General features: G+C 28.4%; 1 protein-coding gene across 1 annotated transcript; it reads left to right on the top strand.

Moving 5' to 3' along the window:
* The first annotated feature begins 3,660 nt into the window (after positions 1 to 3,660).
* On the top strand, positions 3,661 to 8,786 carry LOC125817058 (MLP-like protein 28). Its single transcript, XM_049496644.1, has 3 exons — positions 3,661 to 3,763; positions 4,514 to 4,681; positions 8,518 to 8,786. The coding sequence occupies exons 1-3, from the start codon at positions 3,661 to 3,663 to the stop codon at positions 8,784 to 8,786; spliced, it is 540 nt and encodes a 179-aa protein (XP_049352601.1).
* Positions 8,787 to 12,218: the final 3,432 nt, after the last annotated feature.

Here is a 12,218-nt window from a genome sequence, read left to right as displayed (position 1 = left end):
CCTTGGGTACAACTATTTATTGCCGTGTTAGTCCGAACCTTTGTTACCTTATAAATAAGAGTAATATATATAGGTGTTGATGTTTGTCTCAAATTATTTTAATGATGTATGTGAATTGCTTCAATGATATTTGACGAGCATAAAATTAATGAGAATGAGCATGCGCGATGAAAAGGATCTTCCCTATTTTTGATAAGCCAAAGGAAGAATCCTAAATAATCTTTTGCATAATTAATTTAGAGTCCAATTTACTTTTAATATTCTTTTTGTCATTTTTATTTAGATATAATAAGTATTATTTATTATTTAATTAAAGAAAAATCAATCATATAATTTTAGTGTCCACCGTCAATAAATATTAGTTAATCTCATTTTTTAAACTTCAAAACTATTGGGTTAAATTTCATTTTGTCAGTGCAAACTTATTTAAGAGGCCATGTGCTCAATTATTTGCTACATTAATGGTCATCTCTTCGTTCAGCGTGACAACATGAAAATAAAGTGGAGAAATATCATATATATATATACCCTTCCGTTTATATTAAGTAAATTATTGAGATATAATATATTTTTGAAAATAAATAAAAGACTATTTTCTACCGATATTTTTTTGATTATTTTTAGACTATTTTCCTAAAAATTAAAGAATAGTTAAGAACATCATTAAATGAAAGATAAATATAAAAAATATATTAATAATTATTTTGAATTTTGAACAATTCACTTATTTGTTATGTGAGGAAAAATTCTAATATGGACTAGAGGGTGAATTATATTATCTTTCTTTCTAAAACAAACACTATTATTTTAGCGAAAAATAGACTATTTTAAAATAAGTGATATTTTAGAGATTTAGGACAAAAATAGTAACTGTCTTCCATTATGCTTTTACGTGAATGAACTACTTAACAAGATGTAACAAAAATTAAAATAACATTTATTTTGAAACGTAGAAATAATGAATTTTCTATGGTTTAGATCTTGTAATCAAATTTATTATCTGAAGCATGATCAATGGCATCATGACAACTGCTTCTTAAGTATGAATTAATAATTATTAGACAGGATTAAGTAATATTCAAATATTTTTTTGGGAATATTACGTGGATGTTTGAGCATGAAAATAATTTATTTAAAAATTTTAAAGTCGGAAATAGCCCTTTCCCTTTTCCTTACTCCAGTTTCTTTAATTAATAATATAATATATATGTCAATAATTACATCTCAAGCAAAAAAAATGGTCTTATTTCTTTTAAATAATAAAGGGAAAGGAGCTTGATATAACTTAATTTTGCAATTTAGAGTTGAAAAAAGTTGCATATCTTAATTTTGCAATTTAGAGTTGAAAAAAAGAGTCATTTTGATTTAATGGAGTGAAAAAATAAATAAATTAAAATTTACTTTTTATAATTTTTTATATTTATTATTTGGATAGTCAAATTTCTTTTTCCCCCAAACTATTCTCTACTTGGCTAAAAAACAACTTATGTATTACATAAGACTTTATACGAATATTTGAAAAAATTATCCCAATATAGTGCTGAAATCACGGCAATATTTTAATAAGAATCGTTGCAATAATAAAATTAAGTGTTGTGTAAAACTTTATAAAAAAGATTTAAAAATCAACCCAATAAAGTAATAACCATTGCAATAGTAAAATAGTGTTGCATAAGATTTATAAAAACGATACGAAAATCGTTTCAATAGAGCATTGAAATCGTTGCAATAGTAAAATAAAGGGAAAAAGGTCTGAAAAATATTCAACTTTGGTCGAAATTGCTGTTACAATACCAAACTTTGGAAATGACCTTTTACCCCTGTACTATTTAATAGTGTATTTTAAAGGTATATATGTGCCTACGTGGACATTATAAATATTGCATCATTTTAAATAGTAATGTGTCCACGTGGGCACATATATATCTTTAAAATACACTATTAAATAGTGCAAGAGTAAAAGATTCTCCATAAAATTTCATAACAACAATTTCGGCCAAAGTTAAAGTATTTTTCAAATTCTTTTCCTTAAAATAAAAATAAATATTGCATAGGACTTTATAGGAAAAAATAATTTCTATCTAAAGCATAAGTACTATGCCCAATTCCAAAGAAATATCTAATAAATATGAATACATTATATTTCATTTATTTCACTTTATTTGTTCTACTTTTTTTATGTCCGTTGTAAAAAGAAATCTTTTTTTAGTAACTCTTTAATTTTAACATTTCACATGATATGTTTAAAATTACAAAATTAACTTTTTTCTTTAGTATATTTGACATATTTTTAGCTTAAGACTACAAGATTCAAAAAAATTCTTTACTTTGTTAAACTATGTGTCTGATCAAAAATGAAAAATATATTAAAATGAAAGAAGTACTCCTTATGTTCATTTTTACTTATTCACTATATTTTACCTGTCACTTGTAATAAATCAAGAAAAGATAATTGTATTTAAAAAAAAAATATTTTACTCCTAACATTAATTATTTATCACCAAATCAATTTTAAGAAGTAATACAAAATATTAATCAATAGGATAATATAGTAAAATAATCATGTTAATTATTATTTCAGATATGAAGCAATGTAAAATAAACCAAATTTGATACCTGAATATTTGATTTGATACCCTGGTACTAATTCTTCTTCTACTTCTGGTAAATCAAAAGGTAATCTTCCACACTCGGCGAGAGAAGAAATTAGAAAAACAATAAATCTTATGGGTTGACGCCACAAATTTTACCCCTAAAAATCATATTTGATTGCGCTTCACTATATTCTTAACAGATATATTGAATTTAAATATAACAAATAAAAATAAATAAGAAGAATATTTTGTATTTTTTTTTTTGGGTGTGAATTGAATTAATATGACATTTATGTTGAAACAGAAAAATAATAAATTTTCTGTTGTTTCATTGTCACCCAGATCTTGTATCAAAATTATTATCTGAAGCATCATCAATGACATCATGACAACTGCTTCTTAAGTATGAGCTAATCAAATAGGCGAAATGGTCTAATATACTCCTGTACTTGTATGAGTTTGTATTGTGAACCCTTATACTTAATAAAACACAATTTATCAAACCCCTCTGACCATTGACTAGACTTATGTGGCATCAATATGATTGAGTTGGCAAAAGTGCGTGAATTCACTCTCGTTAAGGCGAGTGATATCCTATTTAAGTTATAAAATTTTTTAAAAAATAAAAAAATAAAACAAAAAAACTTTTAAAAAAATAACTAAAAAAGGCTTTCTTCTTCCGCCAACCGGTTCACCTCCATTTTTGGCCATCGCCATCCCTGTCCAATCTATTTTTCTTTCTTCTTCACACTTTTGTCATCTTCTTTAGCAGATCTTCGCATTGGCACCTAGAGAGAGACGACGCAAGTCAGTGGAAGAAGAAGGAGGCGGGTGAGGGTGGGATCTGGTCACGACAGCGAAGAGGTTTTCCGATCAGATCTAGTGGTCATGGTGCGACGGAGATGAAGACGGGTGAGGAAGAGAGCACGTATGGTCGCCAACAAGAGTTGCGACAACGACTGAGACGGCGGCGAGGAGCCTCCTAGCATGTTTGTATGCCAGAGGCAGTAAGGAGTTTCTTGGCCTTCTGATACGCCGGAGAGGATGGAGAGCATAGCGGTCGGTGATGGTGAGGGACGAGGAGCTGGTGCGACGGCTTAGGGTTTCTGGATTTGTGGAGGTTAGAGAAGGAGGAAAGAAAATGGTGAGGGTGTGCGATGAAGATGGAGGTTGGTGGGGGAGATCGTATTGTGGTCTCGCCGGCAAGAGGAGCGGCAACAACCACGACTTTTTCCGACAGTTTGGCCATTTCACGGTGAAAATGGAAGATGATGTGAGGAGATCCAAACTTTTAATTTAAAATAATAAATTAAAATTTAATTTGTCAAAATTGCATCAAAACTTTATGATTTTTCTTTTGTCAAAAAAGAAATTATTATAAAAATAAAAAATGATGTGAGAAATTTTATCTGACATGGCGTGTGACATCAACGCGATTGAGAGTCACGATGAGTTGAAAGGGTTCAATAGGTTGAGTTTAGATGGGTTCAGGGGTCCAGATGACAAAGAGATAAGTAGAAGAGTTAACAATACAAACACATACAAGTATAAGGGTCCACAAGATCATTTTGCCAATCAAATATTAGATAGGACTAAGTAAAATCTGAATATTTTTTGGAAAATACTATATTTGATTTTTTTTTTCTAATACAATAATTCAATTGTCATAGTCATCCATATCACATTTATTGCTAAATCACAACACTACCACGTCTCAACAAATCTAAGTTGTCACTATTGTTATATTATTATATATAAATCAATACTCAACTTGTAGAAAATAATTGTAATAATCTATGCCCCAAAGTTCAACTATGTAAAGACTTCCTTTTCTGATTTATTTTACACATCAAAATTTTCCAATAATACTTCTATTTCTATATTACAATTTTTTTTTATAAAAAAATGGGTCTAAAAAGGAAAGTTGATTTCAGAAACAGAAATAAAAGGTTGTAAGGATTTATTTCATGAAATGTTTTGTGAAAAACCACATCATCTTTCAAATGTTGTACCACAAACTATTCAAGCAGTCGATTTACATGAAGGCGATTGGGGTACCGTTGGCTCAATTGTTAACTGGAATTATACTATCGATAATATTTTCTAATCATTTTTTTAATTGAATCGTATGCTCACTATTATTTATTTTGATTAGCGATTATTTATAACAATTTCGCTATTTATAATCGAAAAATAAGACTATTCTGTTGAAAAACTATATGCACAATGGAAACATACTGGAATCTTATGGCTTACATGAATAATAGATAACCAATATTGTTTATGCTAGAACACATAATCATGTTAGAACACATAAACTTGCTGAAATTTAAATTTGATCGTTTCTGATGAACCTATTGAATTTCAAATCAATTGGAGTTCAAAAATAATATTTATCTCCAAAGCTATGATCAAATTCAGATTCAAACAATTTGAGGAAAAATGAACAGATCTACATCCTTATCATATTCAATTTATGTTAGCTCATCACGTGTAATCATGTACAACATATAACATAAATAAAATCAATATAAAGGATGTCATTCATACTAAATCACATTTAATTTCAAAGAACAACTTTAAAATCATTTTAGTGACCTCAAAAAATATAACCATATAGCAATGAGTACTTTTCTTACTAGGTCGTTTACCAATGAACTTATTAAATTTCAGGTCAATTGGAAAGAAACTATTTCCAAAGCCATGACCAAATTCAAATATAAGTAATTTAAGCATCTTTAGGAATTAAAACAATATGACATACATTCTTATCACATATCAATTCATGTTAAATAACCATGTGCAACCATGTTCCAAATTTAACATAAACATAACTAACATAAAGAATGATCTCATCATATTCAAATAAAAATTTAATCCAACAAACTACCTAAAACCTTTCTATATAAATTTCGATGGAACCATCAAATTTCAAGTCAATCAGAGATCACAAAAATCATGACCACCTAAACTATGACCAAATATGAAAAATAATCGTTTTAGGCATAGTTAAAGATTAAAAAAAAACTTGATTTAGATTTTCATTCTCTTTTAATGATTATCTCATGAGCACAAGGCATACATCGAGTCCTTCCTTTGTTTAAGACACACAATACCTTCTTATACATGATACATTGAGCGTATTTTAATGACTCAAATAAATAGATAACTTCAGTTAATCCTATTTATTAATCATAATTCTCAATTCATGTATTGCAATATATATAATCTCACATGTATAAAGCCTTAAAGAATTTTTTAGTGATCTCAAATAAATAGACCATTTAATGGCAGCACTATTTATTAATCACAAACTCTCAATTCATATGTAACATTATACGCGTATGAGAAAAATTGGTATCGTGTAACAAAGACAATGCCCAAATAATTTTTAAAAAATAATTATTGGCCAATCCAAAGGAACAAACACATGCTTGTAGTATCAATTATTTGGCAAATAATTAAATATTCACTTTGCCAAAACATAGTACACCGCTGCCGCCGTCGACACTTGCATTATCAAAATAGTCACCGACTAATCTACAACTACAGCTCCTTAATTGCTTTTATCTTTGTATACATAAACAAGCACTTTAAAGAGCAATGGGTTGAAAAAAACCCACTCCAGCACTTGATAAAAAAAATTGGTGTATTAGCTAGTGGAGTTAAACCCACTTCTGCCGCCACTTACAATATAATCAAATTTTTCCAAGTTTATTCCTGATCCGACATCAATTGTGTATACATTCAAAACACATATATTATTCAAGTTATCTATTTAGATGTAAGCGAGGCTCATGATGCCAATTTTTGTAAAACATATATGCACAGCGGAATTATATCAGGATCTTACTGCTTATATGAATAATAGATAACCAATATTGTTTATGTTAGAACACATAATCATGTTAGAACACATAAACTTGCTGAATTTAATTCGATAAATACCTCTTGAACCAATAATATTTATGTTAGAGCACATAATCATGTTAGAACACATAAACTTGCTGAATTTAATTCGATAAATACCTCTTGAACCAATAATATTTATGTTAGAGCACATAATCATGTTAGAACACATAAACTTGCTGAAATTTAATTCGATAAATACCTCTTGAAGTGTGAGCAGACCTTCAAGAAAATCTACGAGATAGACAATAGCTATGGTCTTCTATAGTGCCCAAGTTCACATCCGAACTCTCTCAATACTTGGGTGGGAAAGTATCGAATAGAAAACTAATCAATCTTTTTCTAGGTTAGGAGAATCATAGAGATTCCTTCCCAATCCAAAAAGGAGAAGAAAACCCAATTTTGTTGCAAAAATAAGAAAACACATGCCTACTCCTTTTTCCCCTAAGAAATACGATTCTGAGTTCTAGTTAAATATGAGCAATGCAGAGACCACATAATTAATTACTGAGGCTTCCTATTATGAAAATAATTTCAAATAATTAATTTGAATTATTCTTACCATAATAAATTACAAATCATTCCACTAGAAATTCGTAATTGCACTCTATTTATATTTTGTAATTCCCATTAAACACTTATGTAATTTCCCATGTTAAGATTTCAAATACTAATCAATAAATTAAATTACTGACGAATTTAACTTAATGATTAATTTCCTTTAGGGCACTATTTAACTTATTTCATGTGTCGGATTCATAAATCCACTTGCAAGGTTTGACACGGTGAAAACTTATAAGTTTCTCAAAAAGGCAAATCAATCAATCTCTATAACGAGACATGGATTTCATCAACTAAGTTATTATTTCACCAATATATATTATTATCATGCAACTTACCAGGCATATTGACCCATCTCAGAATCTCACCTTTTAATAAATCAAAACGATAATTAATATATACAGATCATAATAGTTATATCAGGATTAAGAATATAAGTACATTTAATAGTTTAGAGAATATGTTTGGTCAGTCAGTCTAAAACAACTATCTCTACTCGGTCCCGTTCAATACATACAAAATGCACTAGCACAAGAAGTTGGAACTATACCGTTCCCATAATCAAGATAAATTACATATAATCTTGTGCTACAATCGTACAGATGACATGTCCAATTTCCATCCTAGATTGTGAACAAAAAACTTTACACTTATAAGAACAGATGATTTATTCTTCTGTGTATAAGCTAAAACTCTACACACTAAATCATCTACTATACAAGTAAACAGACACTATAAACGAATATATGATCTATTAAAATTGAGCAAATATTTATTCTATAATAAATATTATTTCTTAACACATGGTTAATAGTATATATCCCTAACATCTTCTTAATCCCAATTAGCCTAATTTTAAAAGTAGGCATTTGTAGTTGACCTTGGAATGGAACAAATATAGTTAGCTAAAATTTACTTCAAAATATTTGATTTTAAAACAAATCAAATATTAGAAATAAAAAGATAAATAAAAAATTAGAACTCGATTATTATGAATAAATTTTTTATTTGGCTAAAACAATAAGCTCTAGAAAATATGTTTAAAAATAAATTTGACCCGGAAAATAAATAAAAAACAGATGCTCGGTTATAATAAATAATCATTGCATCTAAATAAAAAGTAAAATTAAATACACAAATCAAATATTTTTTGGACAAATACTTCAAAAATAATTTAAGTATACACTAAATAAAACGTTAACATAAAGGATAATTCGATCATATAATTAATTTGGGTACCAAACAACGATTTTACTTCTCTTTGAGCCGATAATAATATTTATTTGTTTTCTTGATTATGTTCATTTATAAATAGTAAATCTTCAAAAATATACCGTCCAACATAAATTTTTATGTCATGTAATTCAATATTTGGAGATAAACATCACATTTAATGTATCAATCTTGTCTAAATGTATAATTTTCCGCTCTTTTTTTTCCCCATAAAAAATAGAGGGGGAGAAGAAGGTTGTTAAGGTGGTTGTTGACGACATAAACAAGGAAAAAAGGTTAGTGACATTCAAGGCATTTGAAGGTCATTTGATAGAGGAATACAAGGCCTTCAAAGAAACTATTCATATTGAGAATGAAGGAGATAACAACGTGGTTATATGGACTATTGAATATGAAAAGAAAAATGAAGACATTCTAGAACCCTTCTCTTATTTGCAATTAGTCACTAATCTAACCAAAGATGTTGACACTCATCATGTCAACCAGTAATATTCTATGTTGTTCAGACTCTTCGATCAAATATATGGACAAATATGTGTTAATGAAGAGTTTGAACAATTTATTTGCTATCTATGGTTGAGAGAAGTTTAATTATTTTATTGTGAATGAGGAATTTTCATATTCTCTATGAAAGTGGTGTTTGCTCAAGTTGAAGAATTCTAAGTGGTTGTGCTTGTTGATGTTTGTGTTTCTCATAATGATGTAATTTGCTTTGTTGTGTGTTTCATGAAATAAATGTAATTTGCTTTGTTGATTTTGTTGATATTGTTTCTACAAAACAATATAGACAAGAGATATGGAGAGCATAATGTCGAGATCATCTTATTCAAATGTCTTCAAGTCTTTAACAATGGTGAATGAAGAATCTTATTCATAGGTTGAGAAATCACTCTAAAAATCACCATAATAAGTGTCATAATAAATAGATACATTCTTATCCAAAATGGTTCATAGAACCTATAATACACATACATATACATGAATGTAATTAGTTCATTATTGAGAATATGGACGATCCACTAATTCAATGAATTTATAACAAAAAGGAAATAATGTTTTTATTAGTAATTGTATTTAGAGATGTAGTTTTTATTCATAATGTATAAAAAAGTTTAAGGGCAACAAAAACATTATTTCAAACAGAAACTAATTATCCATTCATGCAGATTGATACAAAAATAAAATAAAATATTCATCTAAAAAAATTATAAAAATATCATATTCCAAAAATAAAAATGCTTAATTATTTTAATTTTTTTAAAAATAATTTCAAAAAAGAAAACACCTAAAAATGATATCAGCCAAATACTATTACGTGATAAAAAATTAAAAAAAAAAATTGACAACTAGAAAAAAGGAGGAAAGAAGAATCAAAATAGGAGATTGATACTACTTATTAATTAGGAGATTGATAACAACTAAAATAATGACCAATTAATGGAGAGAAAATTAGGGTATTGATATCCTATCAGTTATAGAATACTATAATTAAGGAAAAGATATTATTAATTAGTTGATTAAAAAATATTTTAATCTATTTTCCTTTTTTAATTTATTTTATTAATTTATTATTTGTTAGAAATCTAATGTTATATATTGAAAACGAGAAAGTGTTATTATAACTAGTAATATCATTCTTAAATATGTTATTTATTAAATTTACACTTTCCTTTTTACTAAATGATAAATAATTCATTTTTGCAAGAACTTTATCATTATAAAATATTTTACATTTTATAATTAAATTTATATAAGAAAAGATATATGTGATCGCGCAAAACGCGAATAAATTAACTAGTTAAAGAATGAATTAGAGCAGATTTGAGGAAATATGATACCTTTCCCAGGATCTAAGATAAATAAATTAAAGAGATAGATTTGCCTATGCTTTTTTGGGCTATGAAAGTCAGAGTATAAATAACAGACCAAGTAACATATGTTTAATTCATTTTTTCACTCGAGCAATATTTTTTTAGTCTACTTATGATGTTTCCACTTTAAGCATGCAGGATAATGAGGACTCATTATATATTTACTTTAATATGTATAATTAATAAACGTAAAAATGTCTCCCAACCTTAGCTTATCAAAACATGAACTAGATTAGAAGCAATGTCAAAGTTGAGGGTAATATAAGATGATTAATTGAACGCTCTTTATTTTTATTTTTAAAAATAATATTATTTTTCACATATTTATTAAATATTGAACATTTTGGATAAAATTAAAGAAAAAAAAATCAAGCAGTTAAGGATGCTCAATGGATAATTACATACACATTCTTTTGATGTCTGATTTTTCATGTAAGATATGTTAATTTTAATTTATAAAGAGAAAATTGAATAATGACATAATTAAGAATTAATAATAATAGTCCTAATTAAAAGCTTATTTAAGATGTCGTGCTCAATTATTTGATAAATAAATTATCAAAGCATGTTTTCAAAAAATATTCAGCGTTTTCCTTCCTAACTTACCAGGTCATCTCTTCATTTAGCGTGAAAAAATGAAAATAAAGTGAAGAAATAAATATCATTATCCCCATACAAATCATATAATTTTGTATGATTTTGATTTGGTATTGATGGCTATATTATTGTCGTTGATTTTGCTTTAGCACAAATTTTAAGAAAATAAAGAATATTTTTGAATTTTGTGATTTTCAGCTAAAGATATGTGTAATATATCAAAATGTTTTTTAATCTTATGTAAATATATCCTGTGGAGAGTTAGAATATAAAAAAAATGCAAAATAAGAAGTATTTTTTTAAACAGATTAAAATAATATTAAATTAAAATAAAAGTGTGATGAACAGGGTAATTAATTTATTATTTTTGAAGCATCAATAATGACATCATGATGACTTCTTCTTAATAATTTCTTATTTGAATATGAGCTTGTCACGATCCAACCCATCGGGTCATGCGGGAGCCTACTACAACACCTAAGTAGGAGAACTCTCGAATCCCAACCGTTTAAAAAGGTGTGGAAAATTAACAAAGTTGTAGATAAAAGGAACTTCATGAAATTTTATAAATAAAGAGTTTTAAACGATTCAAGTTAACTTGTAAAGTAATTAACTTCCCCAGGGATCTAGTCTAAACAGGTACAAGAGCTTCTAAGATTACAAAGTTTAAACATTATAACAATGACGCAGCTCCCGCCACATGGAAGGAAAAGTAGAAGTTGTTGGAGATTGCCTTCGTCTTCACCTATGAAACATCATTGACCCTGCAACCAGACTATGCCAAAAAGGCATAGCAAGAGTAGTATCAGTATAACCACACGTACTGGTAGGCATCATTGATCAACCTGATGCCCACCGCATAATATAAGAAATCGACTAGCAGGAAACATGCAATAAGACTGTTCATTCCTCCACTTTTATATCCTTCTTCCCTTATCATTCCTCGATACGTCAACATATACTACTACACTTGACGCTAACCCCTTCCTCATTCCGCTTTGATAATAACCTAACCATTTTATCCCTTAGAGGAGATTCTGGAACAACTACTACCAACCCAGCTAACCAATCACGACATACCCTTACTTCTTCCACATCACCACTCAAACCTTAAAGACAATACACATGACCACCTCTCTAATGTAAGAAATAGTAACACCTGGACCCTTGGTCTCCACTTACCATGCCACATCCCAATTTAGGGTCTGACCTTTCATAGTTCATTCATTAACGAGATGTACCCAATTACCTTACGCCACCGCAAACCCCTCGATATATATATATATAATGCACAATCCAATTATCAGTTCAAGAACAACATACAGTTCCATATTATCAATAACAAGCAGATATGAATATATCAACCACACATGGTTCTCTCAAGGAACCCACACCCATACTGTTAGTGTGCCGGAACGTAATACTCGATCTCAATGCATGTATGTGTGTCAGT

Source organism: Solanum verrucosum, unplaced genomic scaffold, assembly GCF_900185275.1.
Source record: "Solanum verrucosum unplaced genomic scaffold, falcon-dt-bn FXZP01000094.1, whole genome shotgun sequence".
In the NCBI taxonomy this organism is placed as follows: Eukaryota; Viridiplantae; Streptophyta; class Magnoliopsida; order Solanales; family Solanaceae; genus Solanum; species Solanum verrucosum.
Note: the sequence above shows the minus strand (reverse complement) of the source record. Positions and strands in the feature narration are given on the sequence as shown.

What these genes read in the sequence shown, in the direction of transcription:
- LOC125817058 (XM_049496644.1), top strand. Translation starts at nt 3,661, where the DNA reads ATGGTGAGGGACGAGGAGCTGGTGCGACGGCTTAGGGTTTCTGGATTT. An exon ending in GGTGTGCGATGAAGATGGAG is followed by an intron (nt 3,764 to 4,513) that starts GTTGGTGGGGGA and finishes GGGTCTAAAAAG; the next exon opens with GAAAGTTGATTTCAGAAACA. An exon ending in AATTGTTAACTGGAATTATA is followed by an intron (nt 4,682 to 8,517) that starts CTATCGATAATA and finishes CATAAAAAATAG; the next exon opens with AGGGGGAGAAGAAGGTTGTT.